A 24416-nucleotide genomic window follows, 5' to 3' on the forward strand; every position below is an offset into this window, starting at 1 on the left:
AATAATAATCCCTTCTTATAATTTTATTGGCACACCTCCCACCACTAGGAGACATGGCCCAGGTTCACAGGAGAGGTTAGAAGGGGTCCTGGGTTTCCAAGATCCAGCCCTGTCTTTAAGCTCCCAAACTGCCATTGATTTAACGGGAAGTAGGACTGCTAAATCCTTCCTTGTCTAAAAGAAAAAAATAAACACAAATTGGACAACCTCAGAATTTTCTAAAAAATAGTCTTTTCCTCCAGTTAAAAACCACACAGTTTCGTCTCTCTTCCTCCCTCCCTCCCTCCTATTGTCCACATTCAACTGGGAAAATTAATTAATTCCAACCGTTTAATGCAAGTTCATCATATGCATTTTGGTAACAAAAATAGCTTCAAAACCCCATTTTCACACGTATCAAACCTCTGTCATGCACAAATCCATAGCAAAGTGCCAACTGTGTATGTGAAGCAGCCACACACAGTTAAATTTTACATTTTTTTAGGAACGTCCCTCTTATTAAAAATATTGCTTTGTACTTTAAAAAAGATTAGGAGAACAGCAAATCATCCCATTTTCTCACAATCTTACATGATGAAATAAGATTTGCATCAAATAAAATTTTGCAAATTCCTGGAACACAATATTGCAGTTTTTTCCTCTTATAGGTAAACCTTTGTGGGACACAAAAATTATTGCCGTTACCTGCTCGGCAATTCTTTTAAAAAAGACTAAACTTGCTAAAATGATTATGGCGACAAGAAGTCATGGAACAAAGAAAAGTGTGTGTCACACACTGTCTCGTTTTGCACCAGTTACACTCCTAAATAATCCAGGTTATGACAGAAGTGATGCCAACATTGTGCCTTGTACAGCGCATCAACGTGGCATCTACCATCACATTTATTTCAAGGTTTTTCACACTCTGCTTTTTTCACACCAAACAAGGAGATTCAAAGCTGACAAGAGCGGATACATAAATTTATAACAGAGTTTTATTAGCCCTTCCTTCTGCCAAATAGCAACAAGACTCATAAAGAAAATCATAAAGAAAGAAAGCAGTTCTTAACAGGAAGAAAAAAACCCCCAAAGTTTTAATGTTAGCAAAACATTAAAGTGCACCAAATTTGATGGGACGAGGAGTTTATTTCCCTATTTCTGAATAAAGACTGACTTTAGGACCACTTATAAGTAAAAGAGATCCTTTGCTAGCGCTATAGCCAATATCTAAGATTTTCAGAATAATTCTCGGTTCAGGGTATATTACATAATGGCATGCCCTTACATAATCATATATATATATATATATATATATATATATATATATATATATATATATATATATATATATATATATATATGATTATTGTTATTATTATTATTATTATTCCTAATGCTAGTATTTATATATAGAAAATTAGCACGCCAGAGAGAGATTCATTTAGAATCTTTCCTGAGAAGACAGAATGCATCATTTGAATATGGACAGTTCTGAGTGCAAGGAACTGACATATAATATAAAAAAGCATTTAGACAGTTTAGCCCCTTATTCCCTACAGATATATTACCCAGACAGCGAGGTTGGGTACATTAACAAGCAGAATGGAATCGATAGAATTAGATAAATTAAAAACCGCGGACGTGAAGAAGAAGAAAAAAAAAAATCCTCAAACACACCAATTAATTACATTTCATTTTCTTTTCTAAGAACCTGTGATCAGCTTTGCAAATCTGAAGAATTCAGCAATCTTATTTCTGTTATCACTGTCAGTTGCCCATTTAAAAAGCAAATCTTTTTAGAACAAGTGAAAAAAAACCCCAAAACCCTCCATCCTTTTGAGATATTTTATACCGTCCTGGTTTTATTGATCTCTCTCTCTCTCTCTCTCTCTCTCTCTCTCTCTCTCTCTCTCTCTCTCTCTATCTCTCTATCTCTCGCACACACAGAGTCACACACACCTTAACCAAGCAAATCACACTTGCTTTTTTTTTTTTTTAGTCTCTAGGAAAGCAGAAAGCAGGTGCTAGCTAGCCAGCCGAATGTAAAAAATGACAAATCTACATGCTTGATAGGCTTTAAAATGCTCACCCATTAAAGGAATGCTTCGCCAAACATCAGTGAAATCATAGCAATGTGAAAAGGCAGAAAGAATTAGGGCATTGTGGCAAAGGAGCGGGGCGGGCGGGCAAGAGATTCCCCACATCCAGATGAAAGCAATCAAATCATAGCAATAATAATAACCCAACGTTCCAGATACACACGAGAAAAGGTAATCAATGTGCAAAAACAAAAACAAAAACGGTTGCAGTCCACGAGCTCTTCAGTGTTCAACTAGGGTTGGGAGCGAAGACTGGGAGATTTTAAGCTCGTCCCGTGGAGAGGATTTCCTGGCACGCAAAGGACCTCAGGGTTAAATGCGTAGTGGGGATAATACATTGGGTGATCCACTGAGATACATTTTCCTTTTCGTGAAAAATCTTGGGAAGTATGGAGGGATCGTTCCCATGGATTGTCTTTCCCTTCCTGGTCCTTCTCTTGAGCTACATAAGCTACTTCTCTGGCACCAGTCATTTTCCCCTCTGGAGACACAGTCTGTGTGACCTTGCCCCTCTTTGACCTTGGTCAATCACGAAAGCAGGGCAGATGCTTCCTTGGTCCTACCAAGCACACCCTGATGGTCAACTGCTCTGTTCTGCTTCTGGGAGAAGAGAAGCCGGGTGAAAGCTCTTATGGTTTCAAGAAGAGCTTAAGCACCTTGGACGGTACCTGCGAAGCCACCAATGACTTTGGGTCACTGTTGCCGCCTGATCTGGAACCCCACAAGCTCGCACCAGCAGCTTGGATGTGAAGAGAAAGCACCCTGTCCATAGCTTGAGGTTCCATAGTGCAGCTCCACAACTTATTTTCAATCGGCCTTTTTCGGGTGGACTTCAACTCCCAGAATCCCTCAGCCAACATGAAGTCCACCCATCTTAAAGGGGCCAAGCTTGAGAAAAACCCTGCTCTAAATCCGGGTGTCTGCAAATTTGGCCACTTTAAGACAGGTGGTCTTCAACTCTCAGAAATCTCCAGCCAGCATTCTGGGAGTTGAAGTCCAGTCTTAAAAGCGGCCAAGTTTGGGGACACCCCCCCCTGCTTTAAGTGGGCTTCCCCCCCCCACGAATGCTGTTCAAAGAGTAGCAAAGACCCCTTGTACGTTGGACACTCCTGCATCACGCACGGTTCCATGAATTAAAGACCTTTGCCTTCCTATAATTCTGCCCCTTCCGAAGCCTTCCCACTTTCTCTAACCAAACGCTTTCTTCTCATTTTGCTACTCGATCCCTTTCTCCTCCCCTCCCTTTTTCTATTTTTTAAAAAAGAAGAATGCGCCTAGGTCTACTTTTAAATTCGGTCAGCTTCTATTGCATCCTGGAGGCTCCTGGTAGCTTAGCTTATCGATTTGACAGTGCTCATGTTTTTTTTTCTGTTTTCGTTTATTCGTTTTATTAAAAACAAAAGAAAGAAAAAAAGGAGAGAACAACTCCGAGCTATCAGTTTTTCTAGGACCTTCCACAGCCCCCCCCCCATGGTTTTCCTCCCTCTGAAAACAACACACTTTTTTTGGGAGGGGGGGGCAATCAATTTTTGTTAATGGATTCTCTCTCTCTCTTCCTTTATGACCTCTAAGCTTTTCACCATAGGTGTCTTCCCGTGTAACTCGGTGGAGCGGTTGGAATCTGGAAATAAGGATAATACATCCAGGATTAAGCATTTTTGAGCGCTGCTTTAAGACAGTCACATTACAAAGCCCTGCAGGGCACTTGATCTGGTACATGTAATCCTTGACTTACGACCACACAGTTGAGCCCAAAATTTCCGTTGCTAAGCGAGTCAGTGGTTAAGCGAATTTTGCCCCATTTTACATTTCTTCCCTGTGAAGTGAATCTCTGCAGTTGCTAAGTTAGTAACCTGGTTGTTAAATATGTCTGGCTTCCCTATTGACTTGGTCTGACAGAAGGTCACAAAAGGGGGATGCCGCGACCGTCGTAAAATATGACTCGATTGCCCAGCATCCAAATTTTGATTGCAGAGATACTGTGACTGTCATGAGAAAAACAGTCACAAACCACTTTTTTTCAGCACGGTTATAATTTTGAACAGCCACTAAATGGACTGTTGTAAGTCAAGGACTACATGTACTCTTTCTTCTTCCTCTTCTTCTTCTTCCTCCATTAGTTATGAAACAACCCTCGGATTCCCATTTTCACGGCCTGCTTCTACTGCCTTGAATTGATCAGACATTTTCAGCTCCTGAATCTTACTAAAGGACAAAACCCCTTGTACGAGGGAGCAACACATAACTTGCCTACATTGCTCTATTTTCAACTTCCCACCTGCCAAAAAAACCCCACTGGGATTTGGCTCAAGAATTGCAAATAGGCTTCTGGGTTTCAGAAAGGCAGCTGCTAGCCGATAAAATCAGCTCAACCACGGGTGGGAGATGAAAAGGGTTCGGGATTTAAACCCTCTGAACGTGGAGTTGCGTGTCAGATCCCTCTGCTGTTGGCTGAACCGAATATCCTTCCTGATATGGGTCTGGAACAGACTGCATCAAGCTGGGAAGGAGATCAACTGGATGTTTTTCAACATCAGCCTTTCCCCATCTCTCCCAAAAACAAGTCTCAAAGAAAAAAAAAAAATGCAAAATTGCCTTATGGAGGGAGGGGTTGGCTTAAAAGAATACAAACCCAAGTTCTATGGAGCACAAGCCAAAAACGAGTGGCATTTTGAAGCAGGCCACCTGGCAGCAGATCATGACAGTTAAGCAGCTGAGGGAGAGAGCATCATTGGTGGGCCAACAAAACTGGAAGAACGTAAAGAGCAAAAAGGATCAAGCGATTTGGGCAGCTCCTCGATCAACACTGACCTTAGGCAACGCAAAGGAGATAAGGATTCCCGTTGGGCTGCCTAATCTTTTGAAGCAATCAACTTGGCATCAGGGATTTTGGCTACGGTGGGTAGGAACTCTTTGAGAAATGGCCCTTGGTTGCAAAGCCACACAAATTTAAAGGAAAGACACCACCAATGGATGGTAGTTCAGCGAAACAACAGCAACAACACAAGGCGGTGATTTGTTGGGAAAAGGAGCAATGGGTCAATGCTAATGGACGAAGAAGCTTTCCTAGAGACATCATCTCAAGTTTCTCAGACCAGAAGAACATTGCAAAAGTGAAGCGGTCCAAATTTTTTTCACTGACTTAACTAGGAGGAAATTGGACAAGATAAATCATTTTTCCCCCCTTCCCCAAAAAGGGAGGAGATGGCATTTTTCTGTTAGTCCCTGGACAACAATCTTAGCAAAGAAAAACTTGAGTGGCTCGACAACATGGAATTTGAAAATCGCCCTTGCATGCATCCTTGGGTGTTGAAGCTTCCCGCATCCCAGTCTCATCCCGCCCATCATTCTCCCCAATAATCAGTAAGCATCCAACCAAAGGAAGTTATGAGTAGAAAGCAGTGGTGGAGCCTTTTGCCCTAAGGGGCAGCTTCTTCTATGCATCCCATTTTGATACTTACAGTCCCACCATTCAAGACAACTGCCATCTCGGTGGGCTGGTAGACATTGCTGCGGAAGGGGGCGCTTGCACGACTTCCCAAGCTGCCGTTGCGAAATCCTGCCGTCCGTAGCGCTGTGCAGAATCGAGAAAGAGATGGGGAAAGAAGACAAGGAGAGGGACAGGTGATTTAAGGGGGAAAAACACACAAAAGCAGAAGCGGATGGAAGCTCTCCATAGACAGCTTTAAGGTGAGGTGGAGATCTACAGATAGGATTTTTAACTCCAGGTAGGTGTCCTAGATCCAGTGGTGGGATTCAGCCGGTTCGCACCACTTCGGCAGAACCAGTAGCTAATTTTTTGTTGCCCAGGCCCAGAAAGGACTTCCGGAAGCGGCATCCACACAGAATTGGTTGTTCACATATTTGAATCCCACCACTGCCTAGATCCTGCCTGGAATTAAACCCTACCTGTAGATCACCACCTATAGGATAAGGAACAGCAGAACCTGGGGGTGGAGTTAAACAAGGGATTAGCCTAGAATCCTTACATAGCCACAAGTGAACTAAGTCCATTTCTCCTTTAATTCCGTTGACTCTTATCTAATTTCAAGCAGGTGTTTGGGTTGTTGGGAATATTCCTGTACATAGGCACAAATAGCAATAAGTCAGATTCATTGGACCTTCATGGGTGGGACTGATCTTTCCCACCTGGCATCTCAAAGTGAGGCCTTATACATTTGCCACAAGCTGAAATATTTCTTCAACAACAGAGAAATCTAAAGCTGAATGGGAAGAAAAATATAAGAGCAATATATCTGCCAATGTGAAGGAATAAATATAAACCACCTACTTAATTTTTTTTTAAGTTTAGTTTTTAAACCGTGACTTCACAAGGAATGTAGGGTTTCACAAATCGTTATCAAGATCTTTTCTTGGGTGTAAAAGAATTTGCTTCATGTCATAATTAAATATGTAATACTTCTGTTCAACTGACAACGGGAGACAGCTGAAAATGTATCTAACATTAGAAACCCAAATTGTAAAGAAGTCCAAAAGACGGCACGCTTGACAATGATATAGGGAATTATGGATGGCAGAAACGTTTGAGATGTTTTTCTCAAAATACCAGAAGCCAAAGAAAGGTAAATCTTGGGAAATTATTTCCTCTGTTCCTAGTTAACATGGGAAATGCACTTCCTAAGTGATGGCCACTAATCTAGGAAACAAGAAAAGTTGATTAGGCAGATTAGTGGAGGAGATGACAGGTAAGTTCTTGACTTACAACCGTTTGAAGTTACAACAGTGGTGAAAAAAATTTGTGGGAACATAATGATTCTAGGCTGATTACTCTTTTGACTCCACCCCCCCAGGCTCTGCCTGCCCTTTTGCTACACAATCAAATTATTCCTATGAGTTAAGCATGCTTAGATTGGGACATCTCACTGGAGCACTGAAGCATTGTCTTTTAGAGTCAAGCCCACAGTGTCGAACTGATCTTATTCCTAGATTCTTTTATAAATTTTGACTATTCCAGATGCCTGCTTTGGCTGGACATGTGTGCTCAATGTGGCAGGTGAGATTTAAAAAGAAGAAGAATCTATCAAAGGTGCACGATTTTTAAAAACGCCAAAGATGCACCAAATGATAGGTTTGCTCCACTTTATTGACGCCTTCTACTCTCCTTGGGAAAATGTCAGGATACTGTAAATCAGTGGCTTTATTGCTTTATTGAACTAAGATCAAACCATCTTGCTACGATGCACACTGTGAGTGTGCAAGGATATTGATTCAGCAGGCAGAAAAGGAAACGCACATTCAGGTGTTTTTTATTTTTATTTTTAGGAATAAGTCTTTTAGACTCGGTATTATAGCTTGTCAATTTCTGCCATCTTTCTCAATAAGGAAAAGGAAGAAAAAAAAAGGGGGGGGGGAGGAGAAAGCAGTCAAATGGCTGTTAAATCTTCTCGGTGCCAGTGAACAGCGATTAGCCTGAAAGAAAATCTGCTGGATCTGTTCCCATCCAGATGTTGCTGAACTATAATTCCTATCATTCCACTAGGAGGACCAGAATTGAGGGATGCTGGAAATTGTAGTTCAACGGTATAGGGAGGGCCTTGTTCTCCTCAACACGGCTATTAAGGATTCCAGCTGGCGTTGCACACCAAACAGGAATGACGCATGGCGTCTAACTCAAGGTGAAAACTGGACAGGAAATTGCAATTCATCACAAAGAGGCCTGGGAACAAAATGCAGCTTCAGACTCATAGCTATGCAGATCAGGAGATACTTAGTGAATCTATATTCCAGATCCCAGGAGAGAAAGCATTGTTACGATGTTATGACACCATCAATGTCTGGGGCAGTGCCAGGCTGGAAGAATCTGGACCACAAGCTAAGTCCCAGTTAAACTGATTTGTTGCTCATGTCTATACACAAGAATCTAGTCAACTAATCAAGGTAAAGTTTTCCCTGTCCAGTCCTGTTTGACTCTAGGATGCTGTGCTCATCTTTTTTTCTTGGCCGAGGAAGCCAGCATTGTTTGAAGACATTTTTGGTGGTCATGCAGCCAGCATGGCTAAACACCAAGAGCACATGGAACGCTGTTATCTTCCCACTGAAGTGGTACCTATTTATCTACTTGCATTTGCATGCTTTTGAACTACTAGATGGGCAGGAGCTGGGGCAAGAATGGGATTTCATCCCATTGTGCGGCACTTGTGTCTCGAACCCAGGCTGTCAGCTTTCCAGCTGACAAGCTCAACGTCTTTAACTGTTGAGCCAACACGCTCTCTAGTCAACTATTAGTAAGCACTAACTTGGCGCTAGATAAGAGTCAACAGAATTCAAGAGTTTGGCCTTGGATATTTTATGGGAATGTAACGATTCTAGGCTGATTCCTCTCTTGACTCCACCCCTAGGCTATGCCTGTTTTTCTCCTACAAGCACCTCCTGCTTTGAGTCATTGCTACTTATTCCATTCTCAAATTTTTATTTGGTCAAACTTTCCACATGATTACGACTTATGACAAGCATCTTCAGTCCCATGTTAAACAAATAAACATTCACCTGCATTATGTTCATCCATTGAAAAAGCTTTATTCTCCATGTAACTCCGAGGAAGCTGGAGGTCATCCTCAAAAGCAGTTTCGCGCATCCGTGGTTGTGAAGTGTCAAAGTAGTTGGGTGTGTTCTCTTGCTGAGATGGAAGGATGGCGCAGTGAACCTCTGGGATGGCATAGAAGATCAGGAAGACCCAGCCATTGGCTACCAGAGCCACTGCAAGGGTGGGATCCTGCCACTGGTCTCTTCTCCCCAGTTCCTTGTTACCATACAGGTACATAGTCAGCCAAGCCACCCAAATGAAGATAGAGAAGAAGCTGGTGAGGACAAGGCACACCCCGTTCTTCTTCCATTTCTTAAATTTCCCACACAGCGTGAAGAAGGAAAAACACGCGGTGACCACCATCAAGAACATCACGTAAATGGAGGCCATTGCAAAATCCACTGGCTCGTAATTGCAAGCCGGCTTTCCTTCCCTCACAGTCGTCAGTATCAGCCACTCCGTGGCAATGATGACCTGGACCAACGCAACGCAGACAGCGATTCCAGCCAGCTGCCATCCAGATGGGCTTTTGCCGTGGCGGACAAGTCTCCGGAGCCGCCAGGCTTGAGCGAGCAAACAGGAGAAACAGACAGCGAAGAGGACTCCCCAGGAGAACCTGCGGATGGAGCAGATGGTCTCGTCCTCTTCGATAATGAACGCAAAGGCCAAGCCAAACAGCGCCAAGGTCCCTAAAAAGAAGAGAAAATGGATGCCCAACGGGCTCCTCTTCTCTTTGCCTTTGATAAAGGGCAGCCTGGCCAACAAGATCAACTTGAGGAGCAGCGTGGTCAAGACTCCCGCGCCTGCCACAGCCTCAACCACAATCCCCCAGATAGCATCCAGGTCACACAGGGCAATGTATTGAGGAAGGAGGTCCAGTCCACATCCTCGTGGAGTACTGGAGTTCTCAGAGGAACCATACTCAACCACAAAAAGGAGGAGAAGGCCAACTGTAAGGAAAGTAGACATTTTTCTACCTGGAAACAAAAAGAAAAGAACAGAAGACGATAATTTACCTGCTAATTCCTCCTCCTAGGCAATTTCCCCTCCCCCCTCTTTGAGAGAAGATGGTGCTAGAACTGCCAGAAGGCCAAGCCAGTATGACTGCATTGGCTGAAATCTGGAAATTAAATGTAGAATACTTAGAAACAGAGCGTCCAACCTTGGCAACTTTAAGACTTGTGGACTTCCGCTTCCCCAATTCCCTAGCCAGCCCTGGGGAATTCTGGGAGTTGAGGTTCCACAGGTCTTAAAGTTGCCCAAGTTGGACACCTCTGAGGTAGAAAATCCCACGTAGAGAACTCTTTGTCTTCCACAACCTCTGGGTTACCTGCTCACTGTCAATGAACTGGAAATTGAGGTCCTCCCTCCGAACAGTCAGTGATTTCTGCAAATGCTACATTCCTAGTTTTTCCAGAGAGAGCCAGTTTGGCCTACCCATTAAAGGTGCTTCATTAGATATCAGGAGACTGGGAATTCTAGTCCTGCCTTCGATGCAAAAACCAGGCGGGTTAGTCACTCACTCTCAACCCTAGGAGGAAGATGCTAGAAAGCCACTTCTGGAAAACATGGCCAAGAAAAATATGTTGATGAAGCTTCTCAGTCATCCAGGTAAAGTTGTCTGAAGGTTGAGTCTTGGCAACTGGACTTATTTATGAGCCCAGTTAAAAATAATTAATAAATAATTATAAATAATTTACTTAACTTGCTACTTACTTGTTTGTTTATTTTGACTAGGTTAGAGTGGAGTGGAGTGGAGTGGAGTGGAGTGGAGTAGAGTAGAGTAGAGTAGAGTAGAGTAGAGTAGAGTAGAGTAGAGTAGAATAGAATAGAAATAGAAATAGGAATGAATAGAATAGAATAGAATAGAATAGAATAGAATAGAATAGAATAGAATAGAGCTGGAAGGGACCTTGGAGGTCTTCTAGTCCAGCCCCCTGCTAAAGCAGGAGAACCTACACCCTCTCAGACAGGTGAATGTCCAGTTTCCTCTTAAAAATCTCCAGTGATGGCAAGCTATTCCAATGGTTGATTGTCCTCACCGTCAGGAAATTTATTTATTTCTGAGCAGTGAAATGTCTCAAACTAACAAACACTAACTCCAGTTGCCACGAGCCAACCTTCAGATTGCCAAGTAAACTGCAGGGACTTGTTCCTGGGGGGTCACCAAGACTTTGGGTTGACTTTCTGGACCTTAACAACTAGACAACCACAATGAAAGAGTTTTCGTCATCCACGCTTCAGCTGCTCAAGGAATTGAGGGCTTTGGACGATCACTGCAGCACTACTGCGAAATATTTGGTTAAAAAAAAAAATGCTACTTTGACTTCAAGAACCGAAACCTTTGCTGCAGTTCTGACATTTCCCACCCCCCACCCTCCTTCCCCAGGGAATATCGCAACGAGTGGGAATTCTGCCCAGTTTCTTCCCAGCTCCTTTGAAAAGAATCAGCTTCGGGGGAGATGGCAGAGCACAAAGAGAGCTGAGCAAAGCTCAGTCTGCATCAGCTCCTGAACTGTAATTGATGAGGACATTGTGCTTGCCGTGCAAAAAAAAAAAAAAAAATAAGTGCCACAACTTGTTTTCTCCCTTTCTGCATCATAATGCTGCAGACTGCACCTTTGCTGCTTGGAGGAATGCAGAGGGACAGAAGTCGGGTGAAAAATGCCATGGGGGTATTTTTAGAAGACCTGACTCCAACTGGAATCCAAGTGGGATGTAGAGTTTGGTCATCAATTCCTCCCCCACCCCACCTCCCAAATATAGCAGGCCCACTGTCACATGTAAAAGATCTTCCTTTGGCACTCCTGAGAATAACAAAATCATCTCGGCTCACCCTTCTGTGAATCAAACTGGAACATTCCAAAGATTGTGTAAGAATCAAGAGGCCACCTGCACTTCATGGGTTGCCAAACAGCAGCCTTTTAAGTTCCTGCCTGCTCTGGAATTGAACCAGATTTTAAGGAGTACAGAGATCCAGAGTTGGAGCCCAGGTTGGAGTGCCGTAAATTGCTCAGGGTTGGTCTCCATCAGAGAGAGAAGCTACTCCACTTATGGATGGTGGACACTGATTGGGAAAACCATGGCTTCTAGAGTTGGTCTCTATCACAGAGAGAAGGCACCTCACTTACGGATGGTGGACACTGGTTGGGAAAACCATGGTTTCTGGAGTCGGTCTCCATCACAGAGAGAAGGCACTCCACTTATGGATGGTGGACACTGGTTGGGAAAAAACATGGCTTCTAGAGTTGATCTCCAGTTCAGCAGAACTGGTAGCAAATTTTTTGTTGCCCAGGCCCAGAATGGACTTCTGGAAGTGGCATCCACACAGAGAACTGGTTGTTCACATATTTGAATCCCACCACTGGGGGAGAGCCATGGCTTCATGACCTAATACAAGGCCAAGGCCCATGGAATCCAAGGAAGTAGTCTATCCCATTGGACAGGTGCTACAACAGAGAAGGGTCATCTCCTAGATCCTACTAGATCCCACTTTAATAGAGGAAACTTGGGAGTTCGCACTAGGTGGAGAAACTATTCGTATACTGCAGTGGCTACTGTTCAGCAGTTGAAAGACTAGATGTTCTCCCATCTGGATCTCCACCACAGGAAGCAAACTTGTATCAGACTTAGCCCAACAAGATCAGTGGGATTTACCTGGACTGGTCACTGATTCTTTTGAGTGGAGAAACCAGAGCTGGACCCAGGACTTTCAAGGAAAGCAAAACCCATAATTCTGGGCTGCAGTGCCTTTCTGTCAACAGGATCCAAGGATAATATCAACAGGACACCATCAAAAGTTCATCAGAAGCCACAACTGTCCAACCTGGCCTTGGGAAACCGAACAGCTGTCTTGCATGGAAACCAGGACTTATTCTCATAGCCACGTAACTGTAAAATTGCTTTGGCACCTTCACAATTGTACCAACAGCCTAAATCTGTATTCTTCATTCTCCTGGTTACTTTTTTTTTTTTAAGGAGCAATTGGCATGAAATTATCATTCAGAGGAGGACCCAAAGAGCATGCAGCATGACTGGATTTCTGTTGAGCCAACAACTGGCCCAGATAGCCAGCGGCTTCAGCCCAATCTTGTGAATTTCAGCACACTCTAGGTTAAGCAAAGCGGCTTCTGCAGCCAACGCCCCTTTTAATATTGTTTTTAGGAGCCTGATACAAAGAAGAAGCAACCAGTTAACTCAGCACTCGCCACCTCCAGCTGTGGCTGCTCTGCCTGCCAAAATCTTGTTTTCTCTCTCCTCCCTACCCCACCCACCCACCCAGGCTCGGTACAAGTGCATACAGCCAACACATAACTCACTCCACCACCTGACCCAAAGCAGCAGGGTTTACAATGTATTCTCCCCAAACAGTGCCAATCCAGAAGTCCATCATCCCTTCTCAACTTTCATGCATAAGCGGGTCAATCTATGTTTTTTGATAAACAATGCCTGTTTGGGGGGGGGGAGGCTTGAGCATGTTTACTCCTCTACTCGAATGAGATTCTTTCCCCAGATCCGTCTCTCTTGATCAGATCTGAGGAGTGTTAAGAACAAATCCATAAGTCGTCTCTCCTCCAGGCTATGTCAACAACACCTTCTACTTGGACAAACCCACAACCTCTTTGGGATCCTTCTGAATCTGCAGTTCAGCTTCTCATTCCTTTTATCTTAGGGAGGATAAACAGACTGTCTCCAACCAGCAAATGCCACCCTTAATTGGATAAAGAGCCTAGATCATTAATGTAGAGAACATCCACTCTCTTCTTAGGAGTCAACTGTCATTTCAAAATGTAAACTTTAACTTTAACTTACATATAATTTTTTCTTTCTCAAACCTTACCCAAATTTACTACATATTTCCATCGTACACATACTATAATATGATGCATACCTTCTATATAGTTTTATTATCGTAATCTGTGTGTCCTATGCCCTATGCAAAATAAATAAATATCCCAGGCCAGTTCTCTAACCTCCCTCGTCCCCCACAGCTTTGCATCAAGATAACAACCCTTCTGTTTTCTCCACTTGACCACAACGTATCTTGATATTTACCTTCCCCTTTTCTACATCTGTCCTATATCTGACCAAATCCCTCTTTCTCCCACACCTCTACTCTGTGGATTTAACCCTCTTTCTGTTACCAAGCAAAACTCTCTCGGGAAAGCTTGAGATGGGATGCTTTACATTGATTTCCTCCTTGCCCCCCCCCCCTCCCCAGTTTGAATTCTGTCTGGGCGGTCGGAGGGAAAAAAAAGCTGTTTTCTACTATAGGCTGAGCTTGCACACACTCTGATTTTTTCCAACATGGCCCAAGGAAGGGTAAACACTGTTTCCCCTCCAATATTTCTACACAACTTTGTTTGTTTACATCAGGGGTGCCCAGCCTTGGCAATTTTAAGACTCGTTGGACTTCGACTCAGCTGGCTGGGGAATTCTGGGAGTTGAAGTCCACGAGTCTTTTAAAAGTTGCCAAGGTTGAACCCCCATTGACTTACCCTTTTCATCAAGGACACTTTGGTGTGGAAGGAATAAACAACACACCAACACCTCAAAACTGTGGAAGAGAAGTCTCTGGAATTCAAAAGTTCGCCACTGGATATAGAACATATGACAGGGTGGGTTCAAGGTTTATCCAAGGCAAGTTTCCAAACACAGCTATGAAAGACTGCAAAACTCCTCAGGATGCTGTCCCCCCCCCGCCCCCCCCACCTCGCAAACATTGCACCTTCTTCCTTAACCATTTCACATATCCATCTTCTATTTTACAGTCCTCGCCTCTTGAGGGGAAGGCTCCATTCTCTTTCTTTTTGGCCCTCTCTTTGCCAAACTGCTTTTCAAAAAGAATAATCAGAATAAATCCAAGCAAGAGAGACTTCAACCCACATCAATCAGCTGCTGCTGCTGTCAGACCTGGAACCCTTCATCTTCAAGGGCTAAGCGTTATCTCTTCTGGCAGAGCAATCTGCATAATCACCCAAATTTGTTTCGAATAGAGGTGGGGAGGGAAGTCAAAACCAACCCCCCCCCCAAGGATTGCAAGCAGTGTGCTCCAATTTGAGGTCCTCTCTGGACCCGTTGGATGAAAACTGCCAGCATGGCTACATCTCTTCCCCCTTCCATTTAGAGGGTTCCTCCCCCCCCCATTGATTTATTGGCTTCTATAGCACCAGAAAGCAGATCTTCTCCACTCCTAGTATGGGAGTGGAGGAGTCCTCAAAGCTGTTCTTGTCACGGAAAGCCGGGGTCAAAATCCAATAGCTACTTTAGAGAGGAGGTGGGCAAAAGATAGACAGTTTCATGATGTGTGTGTGTGTGTGTGTGTGTGTGTGTGTGTGTGTGTGTGGTGCCTTCCAAAGGCTGACAACCTGAAAAACCTCTTTCCTGCTTGAGCAGGGGGTGGGAGTAGAAGACCTCCAAAGGTCCCTTCCAGCTCTGTCGTTTTGTTTTGTTTTGTTTTCCCCAGCAGCTGGAATTGGTCTAAGGGCAGGGGGTCTGCCACCTTGAGCCCTTTAAGACTGGTGGACTTCAGCTCCCAGAATTCCTCAGCCAGCGTAGCATAGCTCAGCTGGCTGAGGAATTCTGGGAGCTGAAGTCCACCAGTCTTAAAACTGTCAAGGTGGCAGATCCCTGGTCTAGGGGCAGAGGTAGAAACTGCTCCCAGTCTCCACTTATGGAGGGCCTGACCTGGCAGCGCCCTGGTGCTCCTGAGGGCAGCCGGTCCCCTCGGAGTACGACCAGTCTCCCCCCCTCCCAAACCCCACAGATCCTTGCAAATCTCTCTCCCCCCCCTCCACCAGCACCCCCTAACTCAGGGGTTCTCAACCTTGGCAACTTTAAGACTTGTGGACTTCAACTCCCAGAATTCCTCAGCCAGCAAAGCTTAAGTCTTAAAGTTACCAAGGTTGAGAACCCCTAAGACTTGTGGACTTCAATTCCCAGAATTCCTCAGCCAGCTTTGCTGGCTGAGGAATTCTGGGAGTTGAAGTCCACAAGTCTTAAAGTTGCCAAGGTTGAGAACCCCTGCGCTAACTGGAAACCTCGCCGCCTTCACTGCCAAAGCGTCTCCGATTCGCAATCTCTTCTCCACCCGGCCGTCGGAACTCCAGGCGGGCTGGGTGCCTCTTTCTCTGTCTGCCCGGGGATGATGGGAGCTGTAGTCCTCACTCTCCGGAGGGGGGAAAGCGTTCAGCCCCGACCTTCGGCAACACTTTGCAACCGTCGTGGAAAGTTATTGTTAAGAGTCTTTTAGCACGATCCCTCCTCTCCGGAGGCTCGTCAGCCTTGCCTGCCTGCCTGCCTGCCTGCTTGCCCCGCACGGTCAGGCGCTCTTAGCCGAGAGCCAGTGCCAGGCAAGCCGCGGGACTCAGCGTCCGCTTATCCGACTGCAAAGCGCGCCCGGGAGCTCCGCGCTCGTCTTTCGGGGCCAGCGAGGCCAGGAGCGGTCGCCTTCAAGCCCAACCGAGACCCGGGGCGGGGAAGGGGGGCTTCCTCCCCTCCTCCCCCGTCGCTTCTCCAGAGGCCGGGCTGCGTCTGCATGGCGTTCCGCAGTCCCTAGCCTTGCCGCGACACTCCAGTCCCTTTCGGGGCCAGGCTCCAGGACCCATCATCCCCACTTTGAAGCCAGCTTCCTTCCCTCTTGCCGGCGACCGGGCCAGGCTCCAGATCCCATCATCCCCACTTTGAAGCCAGCTTGCCTCCGCCTTCCCGGCGACCGCGCCAGGCTTCAGGACCCATCATCCCCACTTTAAAGCCAGCTTCCCTCCGCCTTCCCGGCGACCGCGCCAGGCTCCAGGACCCATCATCCCCACTTTGAAGTCAGCTTGCCTCCGCCTTCCCGGCGACCGCGCCAGGCTCCAGGACCCATCATCCCCACTTTGAAGCCAGCTTGCCTCCGCCGTCCCGGCGACCGCGCCAGGCTCCAGGACCCATCATCCCCACTTTGAAGCCAGCTTGCCTCCGCCTTCCCGGCGACCGCGCCAGGCTCCAGGACCCATCATCCCCACTTTAAAGCCAGCTTCCTTCCCTCTTGCCGGCGACCGCGCCAGGCTCCAGGACCCATCATCCCCACTTTGAAGCCAGCTTTTTTCCCTCTTGCCGGCGACCGCGCCAGGCTGCAGGACCCATCACCCCCTCCCACTTTAAAGCCAGCTTCCCTCCCCCTTCCCGGCGGCTGCACCAAACTCCAACGCCCATCATCCCCACTTTGAAGCCCGCTTCTCTCGCCCTTCTTAGACTCCATCCTCCGCGGCCGAAGCGACGGGCATCGCCAGAGCTGGAAGTCCATCCGGCGGCTGGGGAGGGGGCAACAGATCCCTCCCTTCCCCCCGAGGGGGGTTTCCCCACTTCCCCCGCCTTCCCGGGTGGGACTCGGGACCCTCGCCCGGTCTTCGCCTTCCCGGAGCCGTCGCTGCTAGCGCGCGCGGGACTGAAGGACCCCCCCGCCCCCCCCCCAAGGCTCCGAAGTTGCGATCCCGGGGACCGAGCCCGGCCTGCCCCCGCTCACCCGGCCTGCCTCCGTCTCTCCTCGGCCGGCTGGCCGTTGCGCAGCCCCCCGCCGGTCACGCCGGCCCCTGGGCCACGGGCAGCCGGACGCTCGGCGCCACAGCCCCGGCCGGGCTCATAGAACGGAACCAGCGGCGCAACCGGCCGCGCTGCTGCAGCCTCCGAGCCGTCGCCAAGTGCCCGGCCGGCCCCGCTCGCCCCTCGGCTCTGCGCCCTCCCCTCCCAGCCGGGGAGGGCTGTCCCGGAGGCCCCGCCCAAGCCCCGCCTCCCTGCCCCGCCCTCTCGGGGGTGCTGCGGTCGGCAGCGCCCCCAGCTGGCCAGGAAAAGGCTCCCGAGCCGGGTGGAGAAATATAGGCATCCCCAAGGCTGCCTTCACAGGGAAAGCCCCCCCCCCCCACCTTCCGCGACCCGGGTTACCAGATCAATGTCATTTTCCAAGTTGAGACTCTGGGAGATTAACCCAGATTGACCCCGATCAAGTATAGGTTCTCCTGCTTGAGCCGGGGGCTGGACTAGAAGACCTCCAAGGTCCCTTCCAGCTTTATTCTATTCCATAATTCTAATTCTAATAATTCCATTCCATTCTGTTCCATTCCATTCCCCATTGCATCTATTCTATTCTATTCTATTCTATTCTATTCTATTCTATTCTATTCTATTCTATTCTATTCTCCTTCTGTATTCTATTTTGTTCTATTCTATTTTCTCTATTCCATTCAGGTTCCGTACATTTGCAAGCCCCGAGAATGATCCAAAATAACAGAAATAAGAGAGCTGGAAGGGACCTCGGAGGTCATCTAGTCCAACCCCCTGCTCAGGCAGGAAACCCTGAAATACCATTCCAGACGAACGGTTGTCCAGTCTCTTTCTCAAAACCTTCGGTGCTGGAGCCCCCACAACTTCTGGAGGCAACTTCCGTCCCACTGGTTAATTGTCAAGAAACTCCTCCTGTTCTAGGTGGCTTCTCTCCTTGATTAGTTTCCGTCCGTTACTTCTTGTCCTGCCTTCAGGTGCAGGGAAGCCTGACGTCGGAGTGCCACCAAGAAAGGAGAATGCGTGTGCGAATGCAAGCTGTCGTTATTCTCAGGCACCAGAATACTTTCACTTCCCTCTGGTTTTGCAGCCAGCCTCTCTTTCGGGAGAGTATGATTAGGGTGTGTGTGTGTGTGTGTGTGTAGTGTAGTGTCTCCTGGATCTGAGTGCCAAGTCCTCATGGATTGCTGCGCAACCACTGTGCCTTTGTCCAGAATTCCAAGCTCTTCAGTGCCATCCTTTATTATTTTATTTTATTTTATTTTATTTTAATTTTACTCTGCAGGGTGGGGGGAAGGATCCTTTAATCTGCGGGCAAATCCAGATAGCTGAATTTGGCTAGAGATTGGCGGGGGTGTGCAACCCAGTAAATAGGTTAATCCAATAACCAGATTAAGGGTCTTGTACAAACACAGCCCAAGACATATATTAAACTGAGGCGTGTGTGTGTGTGTGTGTGTGTGTGTGTGTGTGTGTGTCTTTCCAAACAGATTGATGGGCGTCAGGAGGATGGCAGGAAGTGGGTCAGGATTAATAGATCAAGCTATTAATATCTCCTCCCCATGGCTGGTGGTCTCAGCCTTGGGGAGGAGATCTAAACAAAGACCCCTTTCCTTCCTCTTGTGTGAGGATCTTTTTCTCTCTCTCTTTTGTCTGAAAAAAAGAAAAGAAAAGCAGAACCTGGAATCTTCCTGGTAGACACTGCAAGGACGATGTGCTTCCCTGTCGTAAAAGTTGGAAGGAAGTCTGGGAGCTTCTGGGACCTTATTAAGGGGTGCTAAACCTTCACTCACATCCATAGCAGCTCAGGGTTGAACTGTGGGGTCCTTCGTGGGCTTTTGAGCTTCCCTGTTTTCCACGCAAGGAACGACCAATTCAGACAAACAAGCTAAGCCAGATTCACTTAACAGCCGTGTTGCTGACTTAACAACTGCAGTGATTCACTTAGCAACCGTGGGAAGGAAGGTTGTAAAATGGGGGCAAAATTCACTTAACGAATGTCTTGCTTAACAACAGAAACTTTGGGCTCAGTTGTGGCCGTACGTTGAGGACTACCTGTACTCCATTTTAAACTTTCCCAACCTGTGAAAGTGCCGGCTGGCTGGACTCCCAGAATTCTCAGCAATGGCCACACTTGAGTGAGGCATTCTGGGAGCTGAAGTCCACCTCAGTAGGAGTCATCCCAGGTGGGAAACACTAGCTTAGAAACATTCACCATGTGTAGGTACGCACAAGCCACAGGGAAGCCGAAGCACTGAGGGCCAATGCATTGCGGAACTACAGCTCCCAGCATCCCTCGGCTTGGACCTCACTGACTGAGTTCCTGGGAGGTGTAGTTGAACAGATTTCCCTATTGTTGCCCAAGCCTGAGATGTACCTCAGACTGTAATTCATTTTGGATAAGAAGCTCAGCTTTTAAGGAAGAAGGAAAGAGGTGCCTGTTTTAGCAACGGGCAGTGTTACAGATATTAGAGGAACAATTAATGTTTAGGAAGGAAGGAGAGAGAGAGAGAAGAAAGAAAGAAAAAGAAAGAAAGAAAGAAAGAAAGAAAGAAAGAAAGAAAGAAAAAAGAAAAAGGCTTTTGTATAATTTCAATCTCATTTTCAATCTGCAGGCTGGCTCAGAGTGATTGCTTCTAACAGAATCACAGTCTGATCCTAGAAATGCGTGGAAAGGTAAGTACATAAATTTTTAAAACACGAGAGATGCTGTGGATATAGAAATGAGCAGTCATGTGCACAGAATTGTGGCTGACAGTTTGCGAAGGCCACCGTGCATTTTGATAGCGTCCTTGAGATGCATTCATATAAGGGTTGTCTTGGCACAGCCCTATGCATAAAATAACCCCTTTTGGGAGAGAGTCGAGATGGAGGGGTTGAGGGTTAAGTAAAGGCAAAGGGAAGTTTGGTTTAAAAAAATAATAACAATGCTGTCCAGAGAGACATTTACTCTTGACAAAATGCTATTGCTACCTAGTAAAGGACACACTACAACAGTGGTGGCGAACCTATGGCACAGGTGCCAGAGGCGGCACTCAGAGCCCTCTCTGTGGGCACGCGCGCCGTCGCCCCAGTCCTGGGCCTTCAGCTGGGTTTTATAAAACCTTTTCGCTTTAGGCCTCCGCTGCCGTGTGCAAAAAAAAAAAAAAAAAAAGGTTCAATCAGTCAATTTCATCTTCTTGCGGGAAAAAAACATCTTGCAAAGTTGGAATTGATTGATTGAACTTTTTAGTCCCACCCAGTCTGCCGTTACCACCGCAGCCACGCCCACCCAATGGGCCACACCCACCCAATGGGCCACACCCACCCGGCACCCGATGATACATAAGTGGGTTTTGCATTGCAGTTTGGGCACTCGGTCTCTAGAAGGTTCGCCATCACTGCACTATAACATCAGTTAACAATGGTTGAAACAGCCCAAAGAGCAAAGAAAAACCCACAACTTTGTATCTCCCTCAACACTAGAAGTGGTAAAAGAGGAGGTGGAGGTGGTGGAGGAGAAAGATTTAAAGGGGAGGGTGAGGGAAAGAGAAGAAAAATTACTCTAATATTAGCATGGTACCCCTCAATCTTTCAGAAGCTCTGGATGGTGACAATCGTGCTAGACATATCCAGACTCATCCCTTGACGAATATACAAGCGCCCTATTTTATTTATTTATATTTTGAAAATTAGACCAGTAGAGGCTGCTAACAAGACCTCTTGCCTTGAGTGAAATGTTCTTCATTTACTACTGACTCTAAGACTTCATAAATCCAGAAGAAGACTGCGAGGAATAATTTCTCCCCAGTGAAAACAAATGAATTGGGGGGGGGGGAGAGAGAAGAAGCCTGCTAGCTTTTCAAAACATTAAAAGGCTTCTTGGCTTAATTGATCCTTCTCTGAGTAATTCTTCCTTTGAGGCAGTGTGTCTAATTGAAATCAAATGGACTGTTGTGATTGCTTTAATTTCGCTTCTTGCATCAGTAGGCTTCATAGTTCAGGCTGCAGAAATATTTCCTCTAGAAAACATCTACAGAAAAGATGTTGAGACTCTAGAAAGAGTTCCGAGAAGAGCAATGAAGATGATTAGGGGAGTGGAGGCTAAAACATATGAAGAACGGTTGCAGGAACTGGGAATGGCTAATCTAGTGAAAAGAAGGACTAGGGGTGACGTGATAGCAGGGTTCCAATATTTGGGAGGCTGCCACAAAGACGAAGGGGTCAACCTATTCTCCAAAGCGCCTGAAGGCAGGACAAGAAGCAACGGATGGAAACTCATCAAGGAGAGAGCCAACCTAGAACGAAGGAGGAATTTCCCGACAATTGGAACAATTAACCAGTGGAATGGCTTGCCTTCAAAAGTTGTGAGTGCTCCAACACCGGAAGTTTTTAAGAAGAGATTGAGCACAGGGTTGGACTAGAAGACCTCCAAGATCCCTTCCAACTCTGTTTTTCTGTATTCTATAGATCCTACAAAAGGCCACTGAGAAAACAGTGTCCTGTACCAGTGAGGCATTGTGTCTATCTAGAACTGCTGAAAGCCGAGATGACGCAGCAGTTAGAGTGCAGTACTGCAGGCCACTTTAGCTGACTGTTCAGCAGGTCAGCGGTTCAAATCTCACCGGCTCAAGGTTGACTCAGCCTTCCATCCTTCCGGGGTAGGTAAAATGAGGACCCAGATTGTTGGGGGCAATGTAAATATATATATACATTGCTTACTGGTGTACACCGCTTAGAGAGTGCTTGCACTTAAAGCGGTATATAAGTCTCATAAATAAATAAATAAATAAACATCCAGCACCTTCTGCCCACATGGACAAGGATGAACGATTCTTGGAATGGTAGTTTCAAAACAAGCACTCCCACTTATTGATATAAACCAGTGTTGTTCAACCTTAGTCATGTGGACTTCAACTCCCAAAATAACAGAGCCGACACGGAGTTGAACTGAATGCTGGGAACTGAACTGAATTCTGGCAGTTGAAATTCACACTCCTTAAAATGACCAAGGTTGAATAAAACTGATATAGACAACGCTGGACAAGTAACTACCTGTAAGAGAGTTGTACAGAAAATGGATAATATTTACAGTATTCGGTTGGGAGTTATTCCTCATGCTGTCCAAGCAACAGATCTTCAGATCTTTATTTTGCATGTGTATAAAACAATATTTAAGCCAAAAAGGGGGGGAAAAAACAAACCCTTATACTTGCTTTTCCCAGCACTCAAATTGCAAGCAACCACTGCAGTTCAGTTGCTTTTGGCCTGCATCCTGCTCAGGAATGCAGTGAAATACATTCATGCAAACCGCTGCATTAGTGTGGTGAAATATGCATCACAGCCGCTGCAAATTCCAAATTCTGCTCTGGCTGCATTCCATGTGGAAGTCACTAGATGGCGCTGTTGGCCAAACTATTTGGGTATTAGCAACTGGGAGGTGGGTGCTGTTTCAGGAAGGAGGGGCTGAAAGAAAGAGAGCCAGCATTGAAAATTATGAAAGTGAGGTCAGACTTTGTCCTTTTGAAAGGGAAATTTGCTCTGATACCTAAAATCCACTTTGCCAGTCCTGGATTTTGGCCAGCCGTCATCAGCTTCTGTGCTAATAGGATTAAAGTGGCATTTCTCCTTTGCTTGGAAGTCCTGGTGTCTGCATCTGGGATTGGGGAATTTTTTTTTGATAGCCACATGGAAAAGCTTTGGCTCTGAGAGTTCTCCTCTCTCCTCCAAAGGCCGAAGAACTCGGGAGCATCTTTTCAAAACATCAGGCCAACTGCTAGGAACTCAGGGCTGAGTTAGAACACAGCCTTTGCACGTAGCAGCTCAGAGACTGATCTTGGGCCAAAATTGCCCTTTGGATTTATTTATTTTTAATTTTATTTTTAGTTTCCTGCAAGTTTTCTGCCTCTGTAAATGGCGCACCCATGTTTGGTTCTATGCGTCAAATCATGGGTGTCCAACCTGGGCAACTTTTAAATTTTGTGGACTTCAACTCCCAGAATCCCCCAGACAGCATATGTGGACTTCAGCTCCCAGAATTCCCCAGCCAGCAAGGGGATGTAGCCTTCTCCATTACGACCTCAAAATATTTATTATAGTCTCAGATAATCACAGAATGCAGGGGATGGAAGGCACCTTGGAGACCATCTAGATCAGGGTTGTCCAACCTTGGCAAATTTAAGACTGGTGGACTTCAACTCCTTAAAGTGACCAAGGTTGGATTCTGGGAGTTGAAGTTCACAAATCTTCAAAGTTGCCGGGGTTGGACCCCCCTGATTTGACACATGGAACCAAGAAGAAATCACATTTGGAATCAGGAGCCATTGGCTATCCTTCTGGTCTTATATTTAACTGGGGATACAAGGATTCTCAGTGTCATAGTCATTGATACAACTTCTGTGCAAGTTCTTGGCTGTTTTTCTGTGGGCCCCTTGGTCCTTATGGGGTAGAGCAGGGGTCTTCCCCTTGGCCCTTTTATGACTTGTGGACTTCAACTGCCAGAATTCCTCAGCCAGACATGCTGGCTGAGGAATTCTGGCAGTTGAAGTCCACAAGTCATAAAAGGGCCAAGTTTGAAGACCCCTGGGGTAGAGGAAAAGTGAGGTTTCACCCATTCCTTAGAGCAGAGGTGGGGAACCATGGTCCTCTTATGACTTGTGGACTTCAACTTCCAGAATTCCTGAATCTGAAGTCCACAAGGGCCATGGTTCCCCACCTCTGCCTTAAAGCTACTACCAGCAAAGTCATGTCTCCTGTTTCCCATTTCCCAATTCCTAAAAGTAGGACTGTGCCAACAATCTTAGAACAACCCCTTTTGGCAACAGGCATAGACTGCAGCCAAGCACGCTGTACATTGATCAGACTAAACAAGAAAGGCATTTGATTTACTAATTGCTGGGTTAAATCACAGCTTGAGGAGCTTACAGATGCCAAGGTTTTCACAGATGAGAAAAGTGAGTTAATGGGGACTTCAAGGCCCAGAAGACAGAAGTAACTTTTCTCCTGCCACTTATCCAATATTCTTGATGCAGTTTCCAAGAGAGGTTCAAAGCAGATTTTATGAAGTCGCTAGCAAGCCTGTAAAACATGTCATTTGTCAATATAATCGTGCGTTACGGTGCTAGGAATTGGATTAAGTAAAGAGGAGTCGAACATGATGGCTTTTTTCTGGTTTGTGTAAGCAAAGCGAAGAAGGATAAGGCCAGTGGATTAATTTATTTCTCAGGCAGGTATTTTTTGCAGTGAGTTGTAATCCAGAGAGTTCATTCGTTTCTCAG

General features: G+C 46.1%; 2 protein-coding genes across 8 annotated transcripts in view; one reads left to right on the forward strand and one right to left on the reverse strand.

Annotated features, from left to right (window-relative positions):
- IQCK (IQ motif containing K) overlaps positions 1-24416 on the forward strand; it is a 61165-nt gene that overhangs the window by 25087 nt on the left and 11662 nt on the right. The window contains exons 10-11 of one of the 5 annotated variants that reach the window (XM_039360413.1): positions 19776-19836; positions 21610-21630. In XM_039360413.1, coding sequence (XP_039216347.1) covers positions 19776-19790 — 15 coding nt within the window. In that variant the 3' untranslated portion in view covers positions 19791-19836; positions 21610-21630. Of the gene's footprint in view, positions 1-19775; positions 19837-20737; positions 21017-21609; positions 21631-24416 lie in introns of those variants that run through there. The other 4 variants (XM_039360411.1, XM_039360409.1, XM_039360412.1 and 1 more) reach the window with 4 other exon arrangements.
- GPRC5B (G protein-coupled receptor class C group 5 member B) lies at positions 1849-18009 on the reverse strand. Of its 3 annotated transcripts, none has more exons than XM_039360407.1 (4): positions 17965-18009; positions 8586-9599; positions 5540-5652; positions 1849-3699 (listed from the first exon to the last, which is right to left on the reverse strand). In XM_039360407.1, the coding sequence occupies exons 2-4, from the start codon at positions 9589-9591 to the stop codon at positions 3655-3657; spliced, it is 1164 nt and encodes a 387-aa protein (XP_039216341.1). In that variant the 5' UTR covers positions 9592-9599; positions 17965-18009; the 3' UTR covers positions 1849-3654. The 3 variants fall into 3 exon arrangements, with proteins under 3 accessions (XP_039216341.1, XP_039216340.1, XP_039216339.1); XM_039360406.1 differs by lacking the exon at positions 17965-18009 and adding an exon at positions 17129-17322; XM_039360405.1 differs by lacking the exon at positions 17965-18009 and adding an exon at positions 14121-14247.

This window comes from Crotalus tigris, unplaced genomic scaffold (genome assembly GCF_016545835.1).
Source record: "Crotalus tigris isolate CLP2741 ecotype Arizona unplaced genomic scaffold, ASM1654583v1 scf7180000019173.45859301935:6455823, whole genome shotgun sequence".
Lineage (NCBI taxonomy): Eukaryota > Metazoa > Chordata > Lepidosauria > Squamata > Viperidae > Crotalus > Crotalus tigris.